Source organism: Podarcis vaucheri, assembly GCF_965113315.1.
Source record: "Podarcis vaucheri genome assembly, chromosome: 1".
Taxonomy (NCBI): Eukaryota; Metazoa; Chordata; class Lepidosauria; order Squamata; family Lacertidae; genus Podarcis; species Podarcis vaucheri.
Window position 1 is genome coordinate 91656375 of NC_138759.1, and position 13341 is coordinate 91669715.

The following is a 13341-nucleotide window of genomic DNA, read 5'->3' on the forward strand; positions in this document are numbered from 1 at the left end:
GATGTATAACTTGTAAAGAACCAGCTCTGTGCTGAAGCTCAGGGGGCTGGGTCAGCTAGCATGTTACCTGCCACAGTGCTTACGTTATAGATATGCCATCTGTACAGCAAGAGTGCTTCAAAACTCAGAACCATATTTTAACAAATTATTTAAACAACAACAACATAATATGTATGTCAATAGATTACTCTCCTTCTCCCAACTCTTTTTGATCAACCTGTCCTTAGAATTGGCAGATTTAAGGAAAGGATGAAGAAGATGATGATAACAAAAACCGCCATGCTGAAAAATATGCCAAAATGTTTGAACATACCCAGGTTGATGTGCAAAGAGAGCTTCCCTTTCTGCAGCTCTAGTGTAATATAATCTCCACGCTGCCCTTCTCCATGAAATAGGACCCCATCTCCCTGCATGCTCTTGAACTTCAGGGAAACAACATCTTTGAAGGTGCTCATCAGTTTTTGGTTGAACCTGTAAAGGAGGGAGCTCCTCCCATCAAAGTCGGCAATATCCGATTCTACAGGGGAAAGAAAGCAAATAAACATTAAGCAGGAAGGATCAATATTTATGTACAGGTGTCCAGAGCAAAGCCCTCCCCTGGCAGCTTACAAAAGGTAATTAAAAACTTTAAATCAATGTTTGAAATGCAAATGAAATGAGCCAGTCGCAAAAAAAAAGACTCACAGCATTTATAGTAGCAAAACGTAATTTGAAACAAAGTCATTTAAAAGAATTAGGCCATGTGTACTTATTTTGGGAGGGCCACGGGTTAAACCCACAGAAGGTTGGCGGTTCGAATCCCCACGACAGTGTGAGCTCCCATTGCTCGGTCCCTGCTCCTGCCAACCTAGCAGTTTGAAAGCACGTCAAAGTGCAAGTAGATAAATAGGTACCGCTCCGGCTGGAAGGTAAATAGCGTTTCCGTGCGCTGCTCTTGTTCACCAGAAGCGGCTTAGTCATGCTGGCCACATGACCTGGAAGCTGTACGCCGGCTCCCTTGGCCAGTAAAACAAGATGAGCACTGCAACCCCAGAGTCGTCCACGGCTGGACCTAACGGTCAGGGGTCCCTTTACCTTTACTTATTTTGGGAGAGAGTTCCAAAGCTGAGGCCACTTCTGAAAAGTCTCTCTAGCACCTGTCTCTCTAATGCATTTTGATGGTGGACTGATGAGGAGAAGCTCAGAGGTACGTTTCCATGGGTGTAGGTGGTTTGTCAAACACCCTGTTCAAGCCGTTTGCAGAGAGATGTTAAAAATCCTTGTCAGAACCCCTGCTAGTTGATCGGCACAGTTGTTTACCACAATCCCCACACCCCATCTGGACCAGGGGCTATACTGGGATTCACCGCCCTCAACACAGCTTTCACTTCATGGTCATATAAGAATGAATGGCTGAGAGTTTATAGGCTGGAGGGCAGGAGCTACTATACCTGATCTTTTAACCTCATAGCGGGAGAAGAAAATATTCAGCTCCTCTGCCGACGAGTCATCAGCCTTAACCGTGTTCCTCGTATTGCCCTTATAGTTGGTTAGGTGCTGCAGTCCCTGCCACACTTGTTTTATGTTGTTATCGGCTAAGCAATTCTCCACTTGAAGCTTGTGTTGTTGTTTTGCCACCTTAATGCCTTTCCTGAGCTTTGTTCTTGCCCCTCTGTATATATCTATGTTCCCTGCCTTAAAGGCAGAGTCGCGGGCTTTCAAGAGTGACCTTACTTCAGCAGTCATCCAGGGTTTACAGTTCCCATACAAAACAGGTCTCAAAAGAAACTCAACAGAATAAAATACAAAAAAATATACAAAAAAAAAACAATGTTAAGCCATGTAGAATAACAGAATTCCAAAAATGTTTCCCCAACAGCAAAAATAATGACGAGTTCTACTGCACCCCATAATGAGATGAGCACCACAGTATAGGCTAACGTAACTACCAAACGCCTGAATAAGTAAAAAATATATTTTAGCCTGGTGTCTAATTGCAACAATGATGGCACCAGACATGTTTTCCTTGGGTCAGTAATCCACTAAACTATTGTATGATGTTCATATGTCTCTTCAAGTTGAAGCCAATGGCTTCAAGTTACAACAAAGGAGTTTCCAGCTAAACATCAGGAATAACTTTCTGACAGTAAGAGCTGATCAACAGTGGACCGACTCCCCTTTCTTGGAGATTTTTAAGCAGAGGTTGGATGACCATCTGTCATGGATGCTTTAGCTGAGATTCCCGCAATGCAGGATGTTGGACTACATGACACCAGGGTCCCTTCCAACTCAATGATTCTATTATTGTTCTAGGCATCCCTTTCAAAAAAGGTCATTACCTGAGCCACATATATAAAATGAATCTTAATCTGAGCCATATATCATTAGGTTAACATTTGAGAACATTTCCTTTACACAAAGTGAGCTGTTAGGGATGCTGGGACATCTCCTAGCATAGCCTAATTAGAGTGTGAATCATGTTGGAAGATTCCAGTTAGACAAAAGGAAATACTACTTCACGTACTGCATACTTAACCTACAGAATCTGCTACCACAAAGCATAGTGATGACCAATAAAATATAATTGGGAAAAGCCCTTAGTGATGACCACTGACTTGGATGGCTTTAAAAGGGGATTGGACAAGGTAATAGAAGACAATGATATCAATGACTATGATGTCATACAATATTGTAGGAAGTATAAGAGAGAGAGAAAAGGATGCTGAACTAGATAAGTGTATGGTCTGAGCCCAGCTCTTGTATCTTCATTACTGTCGTACCTTGGTTCTCGAACGCCTTGGCACTAAGATGTTTTGGCTTTTGAAAGCCGAAAACCCAGAAGTAAGTGTTCTGGTTTTTGAACACAGCTTCTGATTGAGTGCAGGAAGTTTCTGCAGCCAATCGGAAGCAGCACCTTGGCTTTCAAATGGTTTTGAGTGTTGAACGGACTCTGGAAATGGATTAAGTTCAAGAACCAAGGTTCCACTGTAGTTCTTAAGTAAGAAATCCCTAAATTAAAATCTTGCCTGTCCACCAACTTAATACATAGCCTTAGGCAACATGCTACCTCTCACTCCCAGTCCCAATCTTTAGTATGTGGACTTCTCCTGCCTTTCTCATGTATAGATCACGAGCTCATGTTTGGCAAAGGTCTTTGAATACTCTACAATGCTAAAAATCATTATCATTATGGATGAATTGTTAATGCACAGTGGCTCACTGCACAAATTGGCCAGGCCATGTCTCCACCAACTTTTTCTTCTGATGTTTGCAGTGGCATGTGCAAAACTGTGTGAACTTCTGCACAAAAGCATTTCTTTGCAATGAAAGCTACAGCCACATCAAGTCACATAATGCCCCAGCCTTCTCCCTTTAGCAGCTATATTTGACATCAACTTCTCAGAATTTGTAAAGATACAAAACCTTGATCCTATTAACTGATTTGGTTGAACTGAGGCACAGCAGCCATCTAGAATAAAATAATTTCAATACTACACGGTCAAGCCTACAAATCTTTAGGGATTCCATAGTCTTTGGAAATATTTGTGCATTCAAGTTCAGTGTCAAATCAGTATATTCTGCTGCCTGAAGCAGAGACCAAATGGTGACCATCCCTCAACCTATGTAAAGATGACCATCTCTTTAAAAAGTCATCCTACACCATTCAGATACAAATTCTGGCCTTTTTTTATTTCCCACTCATGGTGGCACCTGAATCAGGATGCATCCTCCCCTTGCATGGCAGATCTCACCCAGCCTATGACTGTGTAAATACTGTACCTTTAAAACACACTTGAAGCATATTATTTCCCTCAATGAGTTCTGGATCAGTAGTTACGGTTCCCAGCAACGCTTAAACCATGGTGTCCCAGATTCTTTGAGGGAATGAGGGCTGTGAATGTGCTTTAAAGGTGCTCACAATCTAAATTCTTACTGCTTTGAAACAATACATCCACATCTTTTTTTTCCAGACTGCCTTCTTGCTCTTTTAAGATGCAATTATGATATTAACCAGTACAATCTTTGTGCTTTTTGCATCACATTCAATCTTCTGGTGCCTATTCCCTATTTGTTTTTCTTAACGCTCTGCTTACCTACCCCCTCACTCCAGCAAAAAGATAAAATAAAATCCATCGGTTGGTGACTGGTTATTTCCAAATGAGAGGGGAAATGAAAATAATCCCCCTGATACTTGCAAGGAATGAGTTGTGGTTTTCCTGCACACCATACCAGTCTGACTTACTGCGGGAGAAAATCAATTCACATTTAAAAGTGAGCTTACCTAAACTGCACCATGTGTACCAAAACACAACCACCCATTGAAATTTGCACTTCTGCAAATTTCCAGCCAAATAATGTCTGCATATAACTAGGGCAGGGGTCAGCAAACTTTCAGCAAAGGACCAGTCCACTGTCCCTCAGACCTTGTGGGGGGTTGGACTATATTTTGTGGGGGGAAATTGAACAAATTCCTATGCCCCACAAATAACCCAGGGATGCATTTTAAATAAAAGGGCACATTCTACTCATGTAAAAAGACGCTGATTCCCGGACTGTCCGTGGGCCGGATTTAGAAGGCGATTGGGCCAGATCTGGCCCCCGGGCCTTAGCTTGCCTACCCATGCTGGCTAAACAAGGCTTCCTTCAGCTGTCTTCTAAAAGTCAGATAGTTGTTTATTTCCTTGACATCTGATGGGAGGGTGTTCCATAGGGTGGGCACCACTACCGAGAAGGCCCTGTGTCTGGTTCCCTGTAGCTTCACTTCTCGCAGTGAGGGAAGGCCATCGGAGCTGGACCTCAGTGTCCAGGCTGCACAATGGGGGTCCTAGTGTTGTTGTTATCATTGTTGTTTGTCCCAGTACTTTCTCTGGGAAAACCCATTTTTTTACAGCTGAATCAGAGCAAATGACAATCCACAGAAAATCCAATTGCTGTTTGCTCTGATTCAGTGGTAAAATATGGAGTTTCCCAGGTAAAGTGCCAGGACAAAACAAAGAAAACCAAAACATTCAGACACTCAGCTTTAAATCCTGGACCTGTGCCTAGAAACGTGACACAAAAGGCAGTCTGGATGAGCCCTGAGAGAAACCAAAACTGGCCGATTTGCCCATCCCTACTAAGGGGTAGTGGGAAATTAAATGCAGAAATGCAATGTCTGCCCAATGACAAGACAGAGAAGAGCTTCCTATAAACCAAAGTTGGAGTGGGGTTAACTCTACTACAAGTTTTAATGGTTTCTTGTTACTTGGCAACGGCATATTGTGTATGTTCTCATCCTTCTGTATACATGGATTCAGTAGAGCAGCATTGTCATGTGGTGGGGGAGTACATTATGTCAGACTTCTGCTCCACTGTTGACATGAAATCTGTGGGGGAATGAAGAACCCTAAGCAAAACAAACAGATGACACCTACAAAGCTAGCACTCGTGACATTCAGAAGTCATCAGTGACAGTTTGCATGACAACAAATCACTGGCTTCTGCTTAAACATAATAAGAACTTCTTACATGTCAAAAACCATACACTTCATGCAGTTTGGAGATGAAGCAAAGCTTAAAAAGATGACTTTCTGAAAAGAAAAAAATGGCATCAACTCCCACTAAGGGAGTCGAAATCAGAAATTTATTGTGACAAAGCAGGGAGGGCCACTGGAACATTTAGGCAAAGTGTACAGAAGTAGAAACAAGTGTGACCTGCAAGATATGTGTGTGTGTGTCAGAATATACTCACCTCCTAGCAGGAGTGTTCCTGTTCAGGTTGACAGCCAGCCAACTGTGTCTTCCTCACAGATATTATAAGCACATTCTAGTCCCCCTTCCCTAATTTGTATTTTCCAACTGGAGCTCAACATTTTGTGGCCACTGAGGATGCTCAGACCTTGCTGGGGATTTTTGGGTGTGGAGTGGGGAGTTCCCCTCAGGCTTTTCAGACCTAGGATTATCAGCCAACATGGTGGGATGATCACAGGTCTCAGGAGTTCTACTGCAACTAAGGCATGAGTTTGATACTAATGATGGTCTGTGATATTTTGTCAATCCCCCCACAAAGTAGCTGTACCTCATGAACACTCCAGGTCACACTCCAGGATCCCTGCAATGTCACAGAGGATACTCAGATTTCTGGCATCCCTAAAGGTATTGCCATAGGTTTCTTGTTCAGCCAGGCTGATCCCAATAGTTACTTTATCCATTTTCTCTTACTCTGCTATGAAGACTTCAGCTATCACTCCTTTCAGTTCATAAGCATTTCTCTCCAGTACATTAATTTTATCTTATGGCATGAAAGACACAATCAGTGCAGGAAAAGAAGAGGTAGGATAAGGGAGGTTTGCACAATCATTTTCTCCAAAAGCATAATATGAAAGCACAAGGTGAAGTCAGGCTTCCTAACTTCTGAAAGCAAAGAGTTTCCTGCAGTCATTGAATTGTAATGCTCTTCCCCTCCCCTTCTCCTTCTCCTTCTCTTTCTCTCTCTCCCTTACATACACTTCTTCCTAGTCAGTTAGCAGAATTTATGCTGGATTGTGCTGATGCTTTTAGACTACTATGTAAGTTGTAGAATACAATCAGCATTTGAAGTGTGGCCATCAATCTCTTCCCATTAAAAAAAAAATGCTGCCATTGGTCAGCAGAATTTGCCAGTGATAAAGCTAACAAGACCTTTCTGAAATGTAATGATAACCTGTTTTCCCTCCAGGCATCCCAAACAATCAGCTTGCCATTTGTCTCCACTTGTCCTCTGATATAACTCTGGTTGTTTGTCTTGTCATCATGATCAGATTGCTGTTTGGGATTAGGGAGTAAATGGTTTCTGCATTTGTTCTGTATATAGTCTTGTTGGCCAGGTTTTCTTTTCTTTTCTTTTTACTCTAACACAGAAAACAAAACGATATGTTACCCTGGAAAATCTATAGCCTTGTTCAGGCAATTCAAGATTGTAAAGGTAAAGGTAAAGGTACCCCTGCCCGAACGGGCCAGTCTTGACAGATTCTGGGGTTTGTGCGCCCATCTCACACAAGAGGCCGGGGGCCAGCGCTGTCCGGAGACACTTCCGGGTCACGTGGCCAGCGTGACAAGCTGCATCTGGCGAGCCAGCGCAGCACACGGAACGCCGTTTACCTTCCCGCTGGTAAGCGGTACCTATTTATCTACTTGCACCCGGGGGTGCTTTCGAACTGCTAGGTTGGCAGGCGCTGGGACCGAGCAGCGGGAGCGCACCCCGCTGCGGGGATTCGAACCGCCGACCTTTCGATCGGCAAGCCCTAGGCGCTGAGGCTTTTACCCACAGCGCCACCCGCGTCCCTAATTCAAGATTGTATGGAGCAATAAATAGAGTGCATGCAAGGCACGCTGGCCCCACCCCAAAAGTTCAGCCAGCCCTCCTCCCGCATTATTCATCTGCTGTCAATAAATGGGAAGCCTCTTGAATGCATGCAGGCCTCCCCCCTGTCAACCAAAATAACAAGGAGAGTATTGGGGCCACGGTGAGTGGGTAGACCTAGTGCATATGGCTCCCCTCTCTCTTTAGTTAATCTTAATTGAGTGTTGGGAATAACACCAAAGGGCGTTGCAGAAAGAAAGGAAGGAAGGAAGGAAGGAAGGAAGGAAGGAAGGAAGGAAGGACGAAAAGCAACATGAGCAAATTTTGCAACTGTCCCTCAGATAAGCAGCTGAACTCTGGATGAGATGTCCCATCCTAAGACAACTATAGTGCAATACTACTACTATTACTGCTACTACTACTGCATTATACTTATTATAATACTTATTATTATTATTACAGCACCATCTGTGTACATGACACTTTACAAATAACTGATTTGAAAGGTTCATGTTGCAAGGAGTCTACAACCTAAAAACGAATATAGGAAAAGACAGGAAAGGGAAGGAAAGGAGACACATAATGATATCAACTGTATGTATTTACTCTTACTGGCAGATTAGTGTTTGAACCAAGTAATCAAAAGCTCCATTGAAAAAAAGTAAGCGTTGAAGAAGCATTTGAAGGAAATAAGGGGAACAATTGTACAGAGGGCTTGTGAGAAACAATTTCATGCATAAGGGCAGAGTTTGTTTCATGAGACCCTAGGGGAACTGATAGAGTTGGATGGATGAAAGTAATAGGCAAATAATGTTGGGGATAAGGTTTAAGTGCAGAGAGTAAAGGGGGCAAGACCGCAGAGAGTTTGACAAAGGAAACCTGTGTACATTTTTAAAGAAAGGGTGTCATGTGGTCAGAACAATGGGAGAGGTCCACAATTTTTGCGTGGAACTGTTGAAAAGAGGTGTGAGCAGATCAAGGTGAGATCATGGGAAACTAGGAAGAAAAAATGTCAGAAGGCTAAAAGGACATTGGTGGTAGTTTTTGCTGAGAGAACAGAGAGGTGAGCTACATTTTTGTAACAGAAGTAATGTGATTCGGTAATGGTCATAATATGGAAGCAAAGGAGAGAAAGGATACAAGCAAGGCTTCATGCCTGATTAACAAAGTGGGTGGTGATGTTGCCAATGGTTGAAGAGGTTAAATAAGAAAATGAAAGCTTGGAAGGAAAGATTATAATTTTGGTGTTGGTCATATTGATCTTGAGATTCCGATGACACATCCATGCAAAAATGTCAGATCAATACTTGTGGTTTCGATCACTGTTCATCTTGATCAATACATTTCAATACATTTCAGATTGGTTGTCTACTGCATAAGTATATAGGGCTTTTTAAGCAACATGACATGACATGATCGGGAGAGGGTGCATCTAATGAAACACATGCTTTGATTTTACCCTTGGTGTTCTAATGAGACACTTAACTCAAAGCCCTGTTCTCCTGGCTTTGCTCCTAAACAAACGGTAACAGCTTGGCAGTCACCCAACTGCTCTTCTAATTAATTCACAATCAGGTTCCCTTTTATTCCCTTGTCCAGCTCATCACTTTTCATTTTCTGTGCACTTGAGATTTAAAGAAAGGAAAAAGCCAGCAGACTCTGAAATATCTCTAGTGGGAGAGACCACACAGTTCCTGCAGTCCATACTAGGGTTATGTCCAGTTTTGTCACAGTTGCCATCTAGATATAGAAAAGGTTTGGGGCATGTTTTAGAGCAGGGGTGGGGAATATCTTCCAACTAACCTTATCCGCTACCCCCCTGTGGGCTATTTTGATAGGCGAACAAAGCTGTCAGCCACCTGACAGCACAATGGTGCCCAAAGTAATTTTTGCTCCTTTGTAGATGCTGCTTGAGGGGAACAACTTTTGTATTGTTGGCTTGTAAACACCAATCCCAGTCTGCTTTTTGTTAGCATTGATCAGCTATGGGTGCTGAGATCAAGCCCACTTTAGGTAGTGAGTGGCTGCACTATGCAGTTCACCATCAGGAACTCATTTGCAGAGATGATTCCAGAGACTTCTTGTTGGTGCCAATCAGCTGACTTGCGTTGACAGCAAGTCCTGCTTGCCAGGAAGGCATCAGGAGCGTGCTAAGACTCTGATTGTTCCTTGACAGTCATGTCCATACTTGCCCCAAACCTGACATTATGTATGACACCTGTCACCCTGAGGAGTAGTTGCAGCAACAGGAGACATCTGCCCCCTGATGTTTTATATACCCTTCCCTGACTTCTCCTGCTCGGAAGTCACTGCTGCTATTCCTGCTTCAAGCTCCTCCTGGTTCTAGGGGACAGTAGGGAGGAGGATGTGGGGAGTGTACTGACCCATCTGCAGGCTGAAAAGCCTCTTCTTCTGCCACATCTAGAGAGTCTTCCTCCATCTCAAACTGACCTGACTCTTTCTCCCCAACCCTGTCCTGCCTCCTGCCTTGCGAGCGGCATCAAACCCCATAAATTGTTGGTCCCTCTCTTGGGTCACTCTCCTGGTCCCCGGCCCCCACCACGCACTTCAGAATCCTGTTAGTCTCTGACAACATCAGACACTTTTTTGGGTGGGAACACCACGGGTCACCTTAAAAAAAAAGAAAGAGAGGCACTTTAATGCACTAGATATGTCACTAGTCCTGTTCTACCAGGAAACACTGACAGAAAGATTCTAGATGTACTTTCAGCTTGCCTCCGGCCAAAGGACTTACTTCTGTTATTATTGGGGGTTTTTTTTGCAAAGCTTTCCTCAAACCTTTCACCTCCTGCTAATGTTACCAAATATTTGCACTCTGCAGTAATATTATTTGCTCATCCACAATCCTTCTGCCCTTGTTTCCCCTTCTATTTCCTCTTCTTTGACAACATTAGGCTGTCAGATACAAGACTTTCCTCTTATTTTAGCCCTGAAAGCAACAATAAAGAATATGTCGAGATCAAGAATCATTAGTCCTCTAAGTTAAAAAAAAAATACCTATCCCTTTAGCATAGGCTGACTGACCTTTTGTAAAAATCCTTCCTTTGAAGAAGGCAAAGAGGAAAGGGAACAGGCAATAGGAGTATGTTGAAGCAGATTATTCTCTGCTGCTCAGCACAACACAGTCTCTTCACAAAGAAAGCAGGACATAAAAGGATCATATAAAGAGCTGGATCAGGACAATGTAAACTGACCTGAGACCTGGGGTATAGAGCAGTATACAAATTTTAATCTTAATCATCAACATCTAGTCCAGCATCCTGTTCTCACAGTGGCCAACCTGATGCCTGCAGGAAACCTGCAAGGAGAGTCTAAGCATGAGAGCCCTCTCCCCTCCTGGGGCTTCCAAGAAACTGGTTTTCAGAAACATTACTGCCTCTAACCATGGAGGCAGGGCATAACCATCATGGCTAGTAGTCAATGATGGCCATAGCCTCTGTGAATTTGTCTAATCCTCTTTTAAAACTGTTCACGTTGGCTTCCCTACACCCCACACATGCACACTTGGTACAGTGCATTCTTTCCCTTCCCAAAGAGCCTGTCAACAATGGACCCTGGGGGAGACAAGAACTCAAGACTACTAAGGCATTTTCATAACCTATTTTTCATTGTCTTCAGGAAGCTGTTTTTCCTCCCAGGCGCAGTTTTTAAGAGCTGATGGTGACTGACTCTCCCCCCCCCCCCGCAGTTTGTACCACTTCCCCTTGTTCAGCTGTCACTTCTGAGTACAGAGCAAAGGAAACTGAAACAATTTCTATGTGCTGAGCTATTCAGAGGGAAACACACATTATTTCATCACTGGCAACAATGGCTCTATTCAGGCGTTCAAGTTGAACATGTATGATCTTAGAGGAGGGAGAGGGTTGCAGACACTTCCACAAGCCTTGCTCACAATATCCTTGCATGTGCCAACTCCACTTCAACCGTCTCACATTCAGCAGAATGGATTTTATGTGCATTCAGGTTAACATATTAAGAATCCTCAGTGCAATTTGGAACCTTTTAATTATACAGTGGTACCTCAGGTTAAGTACTTAATTCATTCTGGAGGTCCGTTCTTAACCTGAAACTGTTCTTAAAATGAAGCACCACTTTAGCTAATGGGGCCTCCTGCTGCAGCTGCGCCACCAGAGCACGATTTCTGTTCTTATCCTGAAGCAAAGTTCTTAACCTGAGGTACTATTTCTGGGTTAGCGGAATCTGTAACCTAAAGCGTATGTAACCTGAAGCGTATGTAACCCGAGGTACCACTGTACAAGATAAGAGTTAAACTTTCACATTATTTGATAAGAGTTAAACTTTCATATTGAGACTCCAATACTTTGGCCACCTCATGAGAAGAGAAGACTCCCTGGAAAAGACCCTGATGTTGGGAAAGATGGAGGGCACAAGGAGAAGGGGACGACAGAGGACGAGATGGTTGGACGGTGTTCTCGAAGCTACAAACATGAGTCTGACCAAACTGCGGGAGGCAGTGGAAGACAGAAGTGCCTGGCGTGCTCTGGTCCATGGGGTCACGAAGAGTCGGACACGACTAAACGACTAAATAACAACAAAACTTTCATATTATTTGACTTTCATATTTACCCACCTTTCCTCAACTCAGGGCACTCCTAACTAAATGGTATTTCTGTTTTTCCCAGTCTTTGGGACCCTCGAAACTTTCATCTTCATCTGGCATTTTAATGGGCATCTATCTTAAAGCTCCAGCTTCTACACTACGCTTATGCAAATAAAACTTCAGTTGATTGCTTATTAAGAAAACATTTCTTTCTAGAATAAAACTATTTCAGTAACAACTTGCTACGCTGGCATTTTGCTGTGTTTTTAAATAGTCATGACTAGAATATAATAAAAGGCAATCACAGGCACATGTTTCTCCATTATTAAAAATTAATTTAAGGCTGATCGCCCATCTGCAGCAGAAGAAATTAAACTTTAAAAATGGTTGTGCTTGCATATATTATAATTCTGCAACATTGTAGGCCATTCTGCACATTGCTAAAAGGGCAAATGAGACAAGCAGCTGTTTCGTGGGTGGCATTACACTGTTTGTCAGAGAGTGGCAGTGACTACAGTTTCCTACTGAGTAGACATCTGGTGACAGGTTCAGTTTGTAGCTATGCAGTGAGTGCAATGGTCTAGCAACAGAGGTTGTAAACAGAGGGAAGTTTACAATGTGGTACCCAGCAGTTCAGTAGAAATGTGGCATTTCTGCCAAATCATAGGAAATACTTACTGTATGTACACCCAAAAACTTCAACCCGCAGGCCAATTTTCCCACTCGGACTCCATTTCAAAGGAATGAAGCGCACAAAACGAGCTTTCACTGAGTGCAGAAATTTATGCTGCATGACACTGTCAGCATTGCTGTTCCCTTGGAAGACCTGCAAAGAAATAGAATTGGTTAAGTTATGGATTTTTTCCTTATTTAAAACATTTATCTACCACCCTTCACCTTTGGGGGATTTCAGGATAATGTACAAGCCAACATCCTATTATATATATATATTTTAAAAAATCCAAGGGAGTATATTAAAAACAAAACTAAGAATTACAGCAGATTAAAATTCCTGGGTAAAAAAGAAATCTTGTGATGTAGCTGCCAGGGGAGAATATTCATGGAGGGTCTTCCACAATACAGACCCTACTAGTAAGTACTTACCAGTCGATATCAGGAAAGGTCCTAGGATATATAACTAAATGGTCAGCCTGTCAGCCCTCAGAAAAGGATGCTTTGATTACTAAGACCCAGCATGGGTTTCTAAAAAATAAGTCATGCTGATACATGTGAAAAGGATCTAGGAATCTCAGTATACCACAAGGTTAACATGAGCCTACAGTGTGACATAGCAGAAAAATAAGCTAATGCTATTCTAGGCTGCATCAACAGAAGTATAGTGTCCTGATCAAGGGAAGCAATAGTACCACTCTAGTCTGCCTTGGTCACCTGGAGTACTGTCTCCAGTTCTGTGAACCACAATTTAAGAAGGATTTTGACAAGCTGGAACATGTGCAGA

General features: G+C 42.9%; 1 protein-coding gene across 3 annotated transcripts in view; it reads right to left on the bottom strand.

The window, feature by feature from the left end:
* The window catches only part of CNTNAP5 (contactin associated protein family member 5), a 301511-nt gene that overhangs the window by 168120 nt on the left and 120050 nt on the right, over positions 1-13341 (bottom strand). For all 3 annotated transcript variants that reach the window (XR_014223512.1, XM_082238142.1, XM_082238141.1), the window contains 2 exons: positions 12561-12708; positions 314-517 (listed from right to left, as the gene is read on the bottom strand). Coding sequence is in view for 2 of the 3 variants with exons in the window: in XM_082238142.1 (XP_082094268.1) it covers positions 314-517; positions 12561-12708 (352 nt within the window). In the remaining variant the exon portion in view is untranslated. The remainder of the gene's footprint in view (positions 1-313; positions 518-12560; positions 12709-13341) is intronic.